This window comes from Podarcis pityusensis (genome assembly GCF_964106645.2).
Source record: "Podarcis pityusensis genome assembly, chromosome: 10".
Taxonomy (NCBI): domain Eukaryota; kingdom Metazoa; phylum Chordata; class Lepidosauria; order Squamata; family Lacertidae; genus Podarcis; species Podarcis pityusensis.
In genome coordinates this window covers 22,554,475-22,570,294 of record NC_138035.1, presented here as the reverse complement: position 1 = coordinate 22,570,294, position 15,820 = coordinate 22,554,475, and the positions used below count along the sequence as shown (strand labels likewise).

The 15,820-nt window shown below is 42.4% G+C and overlaps 2 protein-coding genes across 9 annotated transcripts in view; both read left to right on the top strand.

The window, feature by feature from the left end:
• Positions 1-15,820, top strand: part of DGKI (diacylglycerol kinase iota) — a 254,537-nt gene that overhangs the window by 164,095 nt on the left and 74,622 nt on the right. For 5 of the 8 annotated variants that reach the window (XM_081023972.1, XM_081023969.1, XM_081023971.1 and 2 more), the window contains one exon: positions 10,156-10,218. The exons of the other annotated variants lie outside the window; for them this stretch is intronic. In XM_081023972.1, coding sequence (XP_080880098.1) covers positions 10,156-10,218 — 63 coding nt within the window. The remainder of the gene's footprint in view (positions 1-10,155; positions 10,219-15,820) is intronic. 8 annotated transcript variants of the gene reach the window in all.
• CREB3L2 (cAMP responsive element binding protein 3 like 2) overlaps positions 1-15,820 on the top strand; it is a 275,941-nt gene that overhangs the window by 242,003 nt on the left and 18,118 nt on the right. The gene's annotated exons all lie outside the window — the stretch shown is intronic.

The following is a 15,820-nucleotide window of genomic DNA, read 5'->3' as shown; positions in this document are numbered from 1 at the left end:
GGTGAAAGAACAGCAGTGTCTCCTGTTCGCTGAGATTCCACTGTGGAGGCAGCATGGGGGTTGGGGTGCTGAGGAGGTGGTAGATCTGACCTCCAGGGAGTGCATTGCAGCCACTGTTGGCACCACAGCAGCAGAAGCAGGCGATGTGTTCCTCAGTGGCTGCATCTGCCACCTGGATCTTGCCACCAGAGGTAGCTGACCTCCTCCAAGAGACCCCGGTCACTAGAAAAGTCTGTACTTTGTCCACCTCTCTTTCAAAACATGCAGCAGGAAGTCTTAACAGTGGCTACTTCTTTGGCTCAGAGCAAGCCAAAGTACAGAAGAGCAGGGTGGCTGAGCCATAGGAATTCTGTTCTCCCTTTAAAGCACTTGAAGCCGCTGAGTTGTGCAGCTGGCCAGCAGGTTTTGCAGCGGCAAGAGCACAGTTTGCATAGCCATAGTTTATTGCACAGCCAATGCAAATCCCACATGTTCACTGGTGTGTCTCTTACCGCAAAACCCACAAAGGGTGGGCAGCCTAAGAGCATTTTTAAATGGGGAAAAGGTTGGTTCAGGCTCACAAGCATGTTTCTGCAATAGGTGTTGTCAAATCCTGCCATCCCCTCCTCCCCCTTTAGGTTTTGCTCCACCCACTTGTATAAAACAATGGGGCTGCAAATGGAAGAGACAAGGATACTATTGTCCATCTCAGACCCTGATGTTTCAGGGATCTGACATCTGTGTGTGTGTGTGTGTGTGTGTGTGTGTTTTCCCCTTTAGGGATTTCCATCATAGGAGATGGAGCCCCTAGAATTCTGCTACTCCAGGGCAGCCATCTCTGCTGTTTATTGATGGACACAAAGCCTGGAGCTACTATATATTTGAGCAGGGGACATCATGTACGCACAAATTGACCTCTCCGCATGCTTTAGATTGGGCATGGGGGGCAGTATTCACATTATGGGGAAAAATATTTTTTTTTTTAATAATTTTTTATTAAAGTTTAAAACAACATAAAACAAAAAAAACAGAAAAACTCACACAAAAAATAATACAAAACTTAACAATAAAAACACAAAACACAACAATTAAAAACAAACTCTTTTCCATTTCCAATTTTACATGACTTATTTTCTAGACTTCCTCAAACCTCCCTCCTTTGTATTCCAGTCCACATTATTTGTCCAGCAGTTTCTTTTCCACTTTTTTTAATCCCAATCTTTAATTTAATAAAATGTTAAAATATATAACTTCAATTTTTTTTAAACCTAGTCCTTGGTCTTAATATCATATAACTTTAAAGTTTTCCCTTTTAATATCAAATTTCCATTTCTTTAAACATCTTTAGTCTTAATCTTTAATCTTAATCTATCCTTAACTTTAACCTGTGCAGCTGGAAACCACTTGTTTTCAGTCCAACATCACTCTAACATTCCTTAATTTTGCAGTGTTTCTGAAGATAGTCTTTGAATTTCTTCCAGTCTTCCTCCATCGACTCTTCTCCCTGGTCACGGATTCTACCAGTCATTTCAGCCAGTTCCATATAGTCCATAAGTTTCATCTGCCATTCCTCCAGCGTGGGAAGTTCTTGTGTCTTCCAATACTTTGCGATGAGTATTCTTGCTGCTGTTGTTGCATACATAAAGAAAGTTCTATCCTTTTTTAACACCATTTGGCCGACTATGCCCAGGAGAAAGGCCTCTGGTTTCTTAGGGAAGGTATACTTAAATACCTTTTTTAATTCATTATATATCATTTCCCAGAAAACCTTAATCTTTGGGCACGTCCACCAAAGGTGAAAAAATGTACCTTCAATTTCTTTACATTTCCAACATTTGTTATCGGGCAAGTGATAGATTTTCGCAAGCTTGACTGGGGTTATGTACCACCTGTATATCATTTTCATAATATTCTCTCTTAAGGCATTACATGCCGTAAATTTCATACCTGTGGTCCGTAAGTGTTCCCAGTCAGCAAACATAATGTTATGTCCTACGTCCTGTGCCCATTTAATCATAGCCGATTTTACCGTTTCATCTTGAGTATTCCATTTCAGCAGCAAGTTATACATTCTTGACAAATTCTTAGTATTGGGTTCTAACAATTCTGTTTCTAATTTGGATCTTTCCACCTGGAAGCCAATTTTCCTGTCCAATTTAAATGCCTCCATTATTTGATAATAATGAAGCCAGTCTCGCACTTTGTTTTTTAGTTTTTCAAAACTCTGCAATTTCAGTCTATCTCCGTCTTGTTCCAAAATTTCCCAATATTTCGGCCATTTGACCTCCATATTGACCCTTTTCAAGGCTTTCGCTTCCATTGGTGACAGCCACCTTGGGGTTTTATTTTCTAGCAAATCCTTATATCTTATCCAAACATTAAATAGCGCTTTCCTGACAATGTGGTTTTTAAATGCTTTGTGTGCTTTGACCTTATCATACCATAAATATGCATGCCATCCAAATACATTATTGAAACCTTCCAAGTCCAAAATGTCAGTGTTTTCAAGAAGTAGCCATTCTTTCAACCAGCAAAAAGCTGCTGATTCATAATAAAGTTTGAGGTCTGGCAGGGCAAATCCACCTCTTTCCTTTGCATCTGTTAGTATTTTAAATTTTATTCTGGGTTTCTTGCCCTGCTAGACAAATTTAGAAATATCTTTCTGCCACCTCTTGAAACAGTCCATTTTGTCCACAATCTGCAAAGTTTGAAACAAAAACAACATTCTAGGCAATACATTCATTTTTATCGCAGCAATACGGCCTAGCAGTGAAAGCTTCAAATTTGACCAAATTTCTAAATCTTTTTTCACTTCTGACCAACATTTTTCATAGTTATCCTTAAATAAGTTCCCATTTTTTTGCTGTCATGTTAATCCCCAGGTATTTAACTTTCTTAACCACTGTTAAACCTGTCTCATTCTGAAACCTCTCTCTTTCAAACGGTGTTAAGTTTTTCTCTAGAACCTTGGTTTTTAATTTGTTCAATTTAAATCCTGCCACTTGACCAAATTCTTGAATCAGTTCTAAAACTCTTTTAGTACTAGATTCTGGCTCCTGTAACGTCAATACTAAGTCATCTGCAAATGCTCTCAGTTTATAGTGTTTAGTTCCGACCTGTGTACCTTTAACCATCTGGTCCCTTCTAATCATATTCAGCAACACCTCCAGGACCGAAATAAAAAGAAGAGGGGAAATTGGGCAACCTTGTCGTGTCCCTTTTTCAATTTTAAGTTCTTCCGTCACAACGTTATTTACAATTAGTTTAGCCTTTTGTTCTGAATAAATTGCACTTATACCATTCTCAAAACCTTGGCCTACCCCCATACCCTGAAGATTCTTCTTCATAAAATTCCAAGAAATATTGTCAAAGGCTTTCTCCTCGTCTACAAATATCAACACTGCTTTAGTGTTAATATTCACTTCTAATTTTTCCAAAATATCAATTATATTCCTCAAATTATCAGACAAATGTCTTCCTGGGAGAAAGCCCGCTTGGTCTTTATGAATCTCTTCCAACAGCACTTTTTTAAATCTCTTCGCCAAAATATCTGCAAAAATTTTGTAATCCACATTAAGTAATGATATAGGGCGGTAGTTCTTTAGTTGTGTCTTTTCAGCCTCTGTTTTTGGTACAAGTGTAATATATGCTTCTTTCCACGACTCTGGTGCCCTCCTCCCCTCCATTATTTCGTTGCAGACCTCTTTCAATGGTTGAATTAGCCATTCTTTTAAAGATCTGTATTATCTAGAGGTCAAGCCGTCTGGTCCTGGAGATTTACCCAGTTGCATGTTTTGAATGGCACCTTCTATTTCCTGTTCCGTTATTCTGTCATTCAAAATTAGTCTCTTTTCTTGAGATATTTTTTGTAGTCCATTTGTTTTCAAAACTTGGTCTAAATCTGTTTCTTTCACTGGCCCTTGAGTGTATAGTCTTTTAAAATACTTCTGGAAACAACTTCTAATCTCTGCAGGGTTCTGTATATTCCTTCCTTCCACTTCTAAATTCGTAATCGTATTTAATTTTTGTCTCTTTTTCATTTGCCATGCCAACAATTTACCACATTTATTGGCCGATTCAAAAGTCTTTTGTCTCATTTGTTTAATTTTCCATTCTATTTCCTGATTCATTATTTTCATATATTGTACTTGATATAACTTTAACTCTCTCAAAATCTCTTGAGATTTGGGATTTACTCGCAGTCTTTTTTCACATTCATTCATTTTGTTCATAATTTTATCCTTCTTCTCATTTTGAGTTCTTTTCTTTATCGCATTCTGTTGTATTAAGAACCCTCTCATAACAGCTTTACTTGCGTCCCAGATTACTCTTTTCTCCACGTTGGAACTAAGATTTATCTCGAAGTAATCTCTTAGAGTTTTTTGGGCCTTCTTAAGAAATTCTTCATCTCTAAATAAGGTGTCATTCATCTTCCATCTGAAGGAGCCAGTTGGTGTTAGTCTCATTTCCATCTTAACAGCATTGTGGTCGGAGCAAATTTTCGGGCAGATTTCCACCTTTCTTGTCTTTGGTGCCATTCCTCTAGTTATCCAAATTTGGTCAATTCTTGTCCAAGTCATTTTGGCTTCAGAAAAGAAAGTTCCCTCCTTTGCCAAGGGGTTTCTAATTCTCCAAATATCCACTAAATCCAAGTTGTCTGTCATGTCAAAAAAGGTTTTCGGTAGTCTACCATCTTTGGTGACTACCTGTCTTTGTGCCTTGTCCATATAAGTAGATACCACTCCATTCATATCTCCCATCAAAATCATGTTATAATCCATATGGTCCATCAAGGTCTCATGCAACTTCTTAAAAAAATCAGATTTCCCGTCATTTGGTGCGTAAACTCCTACAATCAAAAATTTTTCTCCTTGTGTTTGAATTTCAATTGCCACAAATCTTCCTTGGTCATCCTTAAAAACAAATTTTGGTGATAAATTGTCTTTTGCGTAAATCACAACCCCTCTCTTTTTAACTTTATCTGACGAAATAAATTCCTGACCAAGTCTTTTATTTATCAACAATTTCCTGTGTAATCTTGTTATATGTGTTTCTTGTAAGCAAATTAGGTCCAATTGTTCCTTTTTTAATATATGAAATACTGACTTCCTCTTCTGAGGGGAATTCAAACCCCGGCAGTTCCATGTTAAAAGTTGCAGGGCCATGATGTTATTGTTTTAGTTCTCCTCCTACTGCACCTAGTGCCTGTTCCTCATCCGTCGGTGGTATCCCTTCTTTCGAACGGTCTTTTGGTTCCGGAAATAGTTCTTTTTGTAAGTCTTCTCCGTGGTCCCTGTAAAATTTATCTTTATCGTCTTCCGATCTTATTTTCCTCTTCTTTCCCTTGTAACTAAAAGACAGGCCTTGAGGGAGTTCCCACCTGAAATTGATGTTGTTCCTTCTCAGCAGGATAACCAGGTCTTTGTATTTTGATCTGAGATCCAGAAGATATTTCGGAATATCTTTGAATATTTCCACCCTTGTCCGATGGATTTCCAGTGTCTTCTTGAAATGTAGGCCCAAAATCTTATCCCTCTCTTCTTTTGTTCGAAAAGTAATCAGGCAGTCTCTCACCTTCTTCTCTCCTCTTCTCCCAAGTCTAAAAGCATTTACTATTCTGAAACTGTCTTTTGCCAGTTCTGGGTCCCAAAAGTCCAAAAATTCCTGCGTGAGAAATTCAGCTAAATTGTCCTTTTCCACCTCAGGTACCGATCTGACCCGGAGATTCACTTGCTTCTCCTTCAAATCTATCATAGACAGGGTTAGTTTGTGGTCTTCCAATTGTTTGTGCAATGTTGGTAATTCCTCTTGAACCTCCTTAACATCCGTAGCAGAAGTTGTAGCAATTTCTTTAGCCTCTTCAGCAATCTGGCGAATTGAGGCCGATTCCTCTAATAATTTCTGAATAGTCTCTGTGTTAGTATTTACTTTTTGGCCCAAATTATTTATACTTGCTGTATTCTGGTTAATACTTGCTGTATTCTGATTAATACTTATTATATTTTGATCAATCTTATCAGAAGCCTCTGCTACTTGTTGACTTATTTTATTCAAAGATTCATTAACTTTGGCCAAAACTTGAGCAAAGGCTTCTTCACTTGTCGAACTTTTTACCTTTAATTGTGCCGATGAAGCTATTGTTGAGGTTCCAGAGGGGCCTGAGGCCGAAGCTCTCCTTTGTAATCCTTCTTCTAAGCGAAGAGGCCTCCCCGATCTTGTAGTCAAAGCATCCGCCTTCTCTTTATCTGCCATTCCTTAGATAATGCTCAAGGTCAGACACGTAGTTAGAATTAAACAGTGGAAATTTCCTCCCAAGCAGTGTGAGAACTCCTCAAGCCTGCTACAATTACAATTATAACAAGTTGTAACAGTTCCAAGTTCCACTAGGGGGACACTGTAACAGTCATAAAAGTTCTTGGATACTTTAATTTCCTTTTTAAGCCCCCCTAGTTTATTCAGAAGGAAAACAGTCTATCACAATTTTCAACTTAGGACCAGGAGATATATATTCACAAAATCTGTCCAAACTTTTATTTCCTGTGCAGGACTAGCTGTCAAAATATATTGCAAGACAGTACCTCTCTTTCTTTCCTAGGATCTGGAAAATCCTTTCCCAGGGAATTGAGTGATGGTTTAATCTCTTCTTTTCCACTCTTTATGAAGAAATCACCTCCAGAAATCTCCCCCTTTTCCCCTCAACTTATAGAGGGAAAAGTCCAGGTTAGATGATTGGATTAAAGTCCGCTAAAACGTACTTTCCAAATGCTTCCGCTTTCAAGTTCAATGCTTTATTTTATCTACAATAAAAGAGGCTGACTTCCTTTTTAAGCCTCTTTCCGTTTTCGGCCTGATTTCAGTTTTCAATTTGTACAGTTCCAATTTAGGTTATATCCTACTCACGGATCGTTGATTTTCAGGTCCGGATTTTAAGGAAGAAAGGCAGCGCTCTCCGGTCAACAGCTTGCGGCTTCACACCACGAACGAGCAGACAGCCCACAGCACAGCGCTCTCCCCCGCTCTGATTTCAAGCCCGTTTCTGGGCTTTTTACCGGGTTGGGGGGGCGCCAAATGTGCCCGCTGGGTCCCAGGCTCACAGGCTTCCCCCGCCTGTGATTTTTAGGGGTCCCCCGCTGCGCCGAAGCGGGATTCGACCCTTTTTTTCGTGGCGCTGATTCCCTCTAACCGAGGAAATCCGCCATCGACCGCTGGCGCCGCCTCCGGAAGTCTCCACATTATGGGGAAAAATATAGCTCTACCCGTGAATTTCCCCTCCCCAACTTCAGGGAAAATCTTGCATTTCATGTATTTATTTACTGCATTTCTTTCCCACCTTTCCTCCAAGGAGTTCAAGGTGGCATGCATAGTTCCCTTCCCCCCCATTTTATCATCACAACAGCCCTGTGAGGTAGGTTAAGCTGAGAGTGAGTGACTGGCCCAAGATCAGCAGGTGGGCTTCATGGCCGAGTGGAGATTTGAGCTGTTGTCTTCCAGGTCTAATCAGACGCTACAACCACTCAGTGGTGTTGCAACGGGGGGTGGGGGCGGCGGCGGTGCGCCCTGGGTGCCATGTCGGGGGGGGGGGGTGACAAGAAGGCACCCTGCAGGGGCTCGTGGCAGCGCGAGCAGCCATCACGCCTCCGCCACATGTGGAAGATCCTCTGTTCGCAGCTGCAATCACGCCTCCGCCACATGCGGACGATCCTCTGTTCGCAGCTGCAAGCAGAGGATCCCGGCGCTGGCGGCAAACCACTATGTACAGTGCATGTGCAGCATCATATGCATGTGCTGTACATAACGATGCCGCACATGCGCTGTACATAGTGGTTTGCCACTGGCACCGCTCAAGTGCTGTACAGATGGCACGAGCAGAGGATCCCGGCACCGTCCATACGGTGCTGGAGCGGCGTCGCCGGCAAACTACTATGTACATTGCATGTGCGGCATCGCTACGTACGGCACATGCGCTGTAAGTAGTGACACCACACATGCACCATACATAGCAGTTTGCAGCCCCGGGTGTCACGACGCCTTCGTTCACCCCTGCAACCACTACACCAAACTTCCTTTCTAGTCTTCCTGTGGCTAAAGGTTTGGTAAACTAGGACCTCTCTGCTCTCTGCAACTGCACTGAGTCAGCATCCATTGTTGCCAAAAGCTATGTTTACAAGGATATAAATAAGAATGATGGGAAATTATTTCAGAGGCAGAAGGTAAGGTGCAACTTGGGATAAAAGTTTAAGCGCCACCAATGTGCAGTGTCAATATTGTTTGTCTCCAGATAGGGGAGAAATAGGAGGTATAGATGTGAACAAAGAGATATCATGTTTGTTTATGGCTCTTATCTTTTGTCCATTTGTCTTCTGAGTCATGCTTGTTAAATTCAGTGGCAAAGTTTTACTGAAGTTAATCTGGGAGAGAGTCAATTTTGCTTTAGAAGAATGAGCTGCGTTTCAGTCCGCCTCATGCATCATTAACAGAATTGCCAGCTAAACTCCAGTTCCAGAATCTCTAATAGACGGACGGGAGGGGGAAAATACCCATCCTACTGATGATAAATGAAAGAGAGGGAAATTGACTTGATAGTGACAACGCTGCAATGCCGGCAGATTGGAGAACCTGGCCTGATATGTAATCTGAATGTCACTTTGAAGAGAAAAGTGCTATATAATCAGCATCCAGTTTCCCATCATGCACTTTATGATCCAAAGACAAAGTTGAAATGGGTTTCTCTGTAACACAGTCAATGAGGGACATCAGCTTCCTCCGTGTGAGGATATCTATTTTTTTCTTTCGGTTTGCATTTTTGGGGGGGTGGGAGGAGGAGATTCTGTGTGATGAAATGCCGTTTCAAAACTGAGCTATTAAAAAACTGTTAACCAAAGAACTCCAGAGATCTCAGGCCAGAGAATCAGGGGTTCAGAAAGGATCACCCACTGGCTCTTCCAGACCTGCTTAGTTTCAGGGACTGTGATGCTGATGCCTTCAGACCATTTTGTGGACCCAGTTGTGGACTCACATTTTCTTACTTGGGCTATTGATCTAACAACAACAACAACAACAACACAATTCACCCTAAGGCTCCAGGGCACGTTACAACAAAACATAGCATTACTATTAAGGCACAACAGTACACAATATTTAAAACAGTTTTAAACACCCCAAATCACAGAAATAAGGTGAGTCCTAAAAATATGCATCTCCAAAGCCAGGGTGAAGAGGTGCTGTGTGAAGCCCCAAAGGCCATCACAATGTATTTCCATGTGGACATTTCTATGCACGTCACTGGCTCCATTGGCAATCCTGCCCCCCTCATTCAGATGCCATCTGGGCCATGTGTTTTTGAGCCCGTGTCTTGTTTGACTCATCTTCATGGAAACAGTTCACGGTTGGCCCACAGCATGGAGCTGATTGCCTCAGAAATTCAGAAATAGGGATGAGGGGGAAGGGAAGGGAACCACTGAAGTGGGGTGAACAAGTGAGAGAGGTTGGGGGAGTTTGTGGCAATGATGTGCTTGTCTCTCTCTAAAGATGGTTGCATACATCCTCTTAGGATGAAGAACTGTTGCCCCTCTTTCTATAAAGGATGTTTCATACTCCAAGGTCTTGTAGTGCTGCTGGGCTCAAACCCTAGGAACCCCATGAAGCCCAGCCAAGGTACCAAACCATTGGTTATGCTTTGCCTCCAATATTGGAGGCAGTCTACCTCTGAAAACCAGTTGCTGGGAAATCACAAGTCGGGGAGAGCACTGTTGACCTCAGGCTCTGCTTGTGGGCTTCCCATGGGCATCTGTTTGGCCACTATGAGAATAGAAAGTTGGAATAGATGATCCAGCAGGACTCACCTTACAGTCTTATATTCTTAACCCTGCCATTGACAGCTACCTGCCTTGTTGCCTCAGAGTTCCACCATGCCCCATAACCAGACGCCATTTTCCTCCATTGCGCTTGCTGATACCTCCCATTGGCTTTTCCATTGATGGTTGTGCTGCCTTGCAGCTTAGCACACACCTCCATTTTGCCTCAACATGATGCCTTCCTTTTGTTTCTGTTTAAATGTTGTTGTATGTCTCTCTCTCTCTCTCTCTCTCTCTCTCTCTCTCTCTCTCGGCTTTTTCCCTGTCTGTCCATGCCGTTGTGCTGATCCTCTCCCGGCTGCACATTTCCTGCTGCCTATAGCATACCTAAAGTGCCCTCTGCTGACCTGAGGAGAGTTTCAGCTCCCCCTGATTCCTTCGCAATGTAAGTACTCCTCTTTTCTCTCCCTTCTTTGAAATGCCCTCCACTTCTCCTTGCTCCACCTCTTCCCACCTTGCATGGTTTGTTATGTGCTCATCCTTCTATCACCCTGAAGCACTTTCATCCAAACCTAGCATGTCTGATGAGGCAGTTCCTAGTGTGCAAAAGAGGAGTTTTAATTGGGCAGAGGTCATGTGGTGGTAAGGTCGCTGAAAATACTTGCCCTCTAAGCAGAGCTAGAGCACTGCCTGACATTCCTGTAGGATAATGCTTGTCTTCTGCCTCCATCCCTGATATGCTCTAGACTTTGGACCTTCTGAGTTACGTATTTTCTTTTTTAATCTCGAAACTCTACAAACAAAAATCCTTGTAAATGAAACTTAAAGGAGAAGGAAAGTGTTTATCAGCACAGGTAGTAATCGAGGTGTCTTAAACTGGCTATGTTACTACACACCCTTTGCATCTGTTTTGTTATGCTTCATTATTTGTATTTTTTTAAAAAAAAAGCTTAATAATGGGGAAAAATCTGGTGGGTCACTGGCATAGCTCAGAGAACATCCAGCAGGCCAGGGACAGAGCTGAGGAGAAACTTGGGGATTATGGGTAGAGCCTGGCAGAATTGCAACTTGACTACCTTTTCATATACCTACACAGAATTTGGCTGGTGGAGCAGTTAAATACTTGGTGGTTGTTCCCTGATTTTCTTTTCTTTCTTTTTGGCTCTTTCAACAAAGGCCTCGAGGAACAACCAGGCCTAGTTTCCTGACTTCTGGAGGGAGATCTGTAAGCCAGGGTCATATTTACATGTAACTAGACATCACTCCCTCTCTAGGTCCTCAAGACATGTTTACAATGAGGACAAAGAGAACTTCGTCACAAAGTACATGATTATCCTATGGAATTTGCTCCCAAAATATGTAACTTTTGTCATCTTCTACGTGACACACAATACAATTTGAATAATGCAATGAAAATCAAATAATGTACAATAACACCACCACAAAACAAAATAATTTTATTTTTTGAACTTATATCCCACTTTTGAACTTATATCCCACTTTTCCTCCAAGGAGCTCACGGTGGAGTACACAGCTCCTTTCCTCCCCATTTTATTCTCACAACAACCCTGTGAAACAGGTTATGCTGAGAGTGAGTGACCAGCCCAAGTGACCTTCATAGCTGAGTGATGATTTGAAGCTTGGTCTCCCAGATCCCCATCCAGTGTTTCCCAAACTTGGGTCTCCAGCTGTTTTTGGACTATAGTTCCCATCATCCCTGACCACTGGTGCTGCTAGCTAAGGATGATGGGAGTTGTAGTCCAAAAACAGCTGGAGACCCAAGTTTGGGAAACACTGTCCTAGTCCAACAGTCTAACCACTGCTCCACACTGGCTATCAGAATGCTGCCACATAGCTATCGACATAGAGATGGGAAGTAGGTGCATGAATACGGTGCGCACTCCCCCTGCAATGTGCTTACCAGTGTCATGTTGTTTCCTAGCTTTGCAACGATTTCAGATCCACTTGACCTCTCTGCTCAGCTTCTCTAACATTTTCAGCGTCTCAGTTAATTTTTATACATCAGGTCAAGACTTGAAGAAAGTGGCAATTTTTACAAAGGGACCTCAGCTAATTTGTTAGTCAAAGCTATTCTGTATCTCCAGATCTGAAAAGAATAGATTAATCAGGCAGCTGCACAATGACTGACAATTAGCATGTCTGATAAATTAAAGCACAAACCCAAGGGGAACTACAGAAATTGGATTTGGGATGCTAGTTGCTTTGAGATTCAAATGTTCTCCTTCAGCTTGGCAATGCGTGTTGTTTCTGAAATCCTGTCAGAATGACGTGGCTGAATTGGTTTTTGAGGAATATGAGTGGCTGGCTGCAAATAACCTTCAAATATTTTGGTCCATTTATCTTATGGAAATGGTCTTGAATTTTGGATTGTGAAGTCTACAAATTGTTAGCCAGTGTTCTACATCATTAAATGGTGTGACCTTCTCTGAAATTGTATTGAAGATTTTGAGTTGGCATTCAAACCACATTCATTTTATATGGCCATTTGCCTGCAGAGAGAAAGCTCAATCTGCTGGCTTTTGTAAATATTTGGCTAACATCAGAATTACCTTATTCATCATTGCTGCCCACACAAACAGCACCTTGCTGCATTCATCAGCATTCCTGTACTTTCTCAGAGTGTTAATTATTTCCTAATAAAACAGTAATCAAAGACATATTTTCTTTTATTGACATTCTGGGCAGGAAACAGTAATGGGCTGTTTCTGATCCATATAAAATGTTGTGGGAGCTGGAGATTTTAATGCCATTTACATCTCAAAAGACAGACCCAAGAAAGGCTATTACTGCTAGTGTCTGAAGTACCCAATACTAATTATTCATATGAACACAAAAAACAAACAAACACTTAGCTGCCTTCTCTGCCTAGCTGAAATCAGTATGATCTGCAACTGTATACCAGCCCATCTGAAACCTCATTTTTTGTTATCTGTGGAACTCTCAAAATGTTAATTCATTCATACCTGATCCTATGGAGAATTCTGCAGTAAGGGAACCTATGGAGACCAGGAATAATTGCCAGACAAACACAACATACATACACATTGGCTAATGCATTGAAGGTGAATTGATTGTACTTAACAAGTTGAAACCATAACAAAATGTTGCAGTGTGGACGGTTCCAGGCAGGCAGGCAGCCAGCCCTTTTTGAATACAGTGTTACCTCTGGTTATGAACTTAATTCGTTCTGTAGGTCCATTCTTAACCTGAAATCGTTCTTAACCTGAGGTACCACTTTAGCTAATGGGGCCTCCTGCTGCCGCTGTGCTGCCGGCACATGATTTCTGTTCTCATCCTGAGGTAAAGTTCTTAATCTGAGGTACTACTTCCAGGTTAGCCGAGTCTGTAATCCGAAGTGTTTGTAACCTGAGGTGTTTGTAACCCGAGGTACCCCTGTATTTTCATTCCCCATTCCCCAGCCTTCAACATTCAGCCACCATTCCATAGTTACTGAGCATATTCAGACCTTGATGGGCTGTTTTGGTGTCAAGCCACACTAAAAAAAGGACATATTTACACAGTGTATAGTCAAGCTATGGAATTCACTCCCCCAAGAGGCAATGATTGCCACCAACTGGGATGGTTTAAAATGAGGATTAGACAAATTAATAGAAGATAAGACTCTCAATAGCTACTAGGAAAACCTCACTAGATTTAAACAAAAACATTTTCCCAAGCCTATTGATACCTCCCTCTTGGTCATGAGTGGTGCTATTTTTGCTAGGTACAAATCCTCACTCATAATATTATTAGGATATTAACAAAATATGCTAAATACACTGAACATGAAGGAACCGGTCTCCCTTGTAGCTGTTTGGGGGTACGTACCATGGGCCTCATCGATACAAAATAAATTAATTCAAGGGGAAGTTAAGCACATGAAAATGCATTTGCATTTGTTGCATTTATATCCTACTGTTTTCTCCAAGGAGCTCAAAATAGTGTATATGGTTCTCCACCTCATTTGATGCCCACAAAAACCTTGTGGGGAGGTAGGTTAGGTAAAGAGGTCCTAAGTCACCCAACAACCTTCATGGCCGAATGGGGATTTGAACCCTGGTCTCCCAGGTCCTAATCCAATACTCTAAGCACTGCACCAAGTAAATCCTGCTCCAAGTAAATCTCCTGGAGACATATTGGAGGAAAAGAACTGTTGTTGATACACTATTAGTCTGTGATGTGTTGTCTCTGACTCTGTGGCATTAGACACACCTGCATGGATTTGTCGGAAGGCATTGCATGCTCATCTGCTGCGACTTAACTTGCCACCCAAATGAACATGTGCTCAGGTGTTTGCATTCCTTGCCAGTCACTCAGTGCCAACAGAGTTGATTTTGGGTTCAGTAAAAGCCTGTGGATGGTGCTACTGATGGTTAATGCTATATTGAATGCTATCTGTGATTAGTTTTTATATACTGGAGCTTTGCGCTGAAATGTCACAGACCGTAGCTGCTGTATTTCATGGGATTTTGGGTATCCCTGTTAGGGTGCCAGTTTACTGGCTGCCGGATAGGGGAGGATCACCCCAATAGATGACAGATATTTTCATAAAATTGGCTATTTTATATGAATAGGAAGCAGATATGTGACTAAATGTGTAAATAATTGCTGTAATTTAAATAGAGGGAGTCTGTGGGGAAACTTTGGCCAAGTATTCTGTATGTCTACACTGTGTCTCAGGAGACAACGGAAGAGTGTGCCTTTGGGGGTCAAACCGTTGGAGAGTTACTGTGCCTGCTGTGGTTGCAGAGACTGATACGGGAGAGACATTTAGAGACATCTTTGTGACATAGGGTTGGTCTGCCAATGGGCCTGGTGCCTGAAGCCAGCTCCTTGGGAATCCTACCACCTTCCATTTTGTGGACATGACCAAGCCAGCATAGATATCACTGAGAAAGGAGTGCAAACATATTGGGAATGTGAGCTTGGGAGAGCACATCTTTGTTTGAGAGACTGCAGTGGCGTAGCGTGGGGGGTGCAGGGGGGGCCGGCCGCACCGGGCGCAACATCTGGGGGGGCGCGCGCTCGCACTCACAGCTCTCTGCCCCTACCTGGCTCACTCTCTCTCTCTCACTGCAGTGCTGGCTGTGCGAATCCGATCTGAGCCGCTGGGTCGCCGCCCACTGTGGAGGGGGTGGGTGCCAGGAGTGCGGTGCGGAGAGAGAGCGAGGGACTATCTGGGGGAGGGACAGTGCAGTGGCCGCCCAGCGCAGCGCTGAGCGCGGGAGAGAACCACACCAGACCAGACCAGGCACCAGCAAGAAGAAGCTGGCAGCGGCGGCAGGTTAGGGGTTAGGGGGCGCAAATTACTTGCCTTGCCCCGGGTTAGGGGGCGCAAATTACTTGCCTTGCCCCGGGTGCTGACAACCCACGCTACGCCGCTGAGAGACTGTCCTGCCATGTGATGCCCCAAATCTTTTGGATGCAACACACGAGGAAGGTGCTGCGGAGTTGCTCCTGGCAGTTGCAAGTTGCCCACGACTCACTTCCATAGGACAGTGTGCTCAACACACAAGCCTGGTAGACCTTCATCTTGGTATTGGTTGTTAGCATCACATTCTCCCGTACCCTTTTGGAGATGTGAGCCATTGTCTTTAAGATGCCCCAAAACTCTTTTCTCTCTCCTCTGATGGCATCTATTTATGTTTTGAATGAGTAAAGCATTGTCAAAGAGAGCCTCATTTTTAATGTATCACTTCTAAGCTCTGACAACGAAATCTCAGTAGCAAGGTTAATTATTTTTCTTTTGTGGCCGCTGTTTTCCTTCTCCCTATTGTTCTAAAGGCAAGGAGATTTAATTAGTTTTGCATGTTTATTTCTTCTCCAGAAGATAGGTAATTCATTAATCTGTCACTGCAAACATGGCCCAGGGGAGATGTGCATTTTCTGAAGTTTAATTTCAGGGGATTTTTGTTTTTAAATGGAGGCAGATTTCTCACTGAATCATACCAGCTGAGTTAGAATTTCAATGGGATGTGATGTAGACTGTTTTCTTTCCTTTTTAAAAAATCTGTCAGAAATCTGTG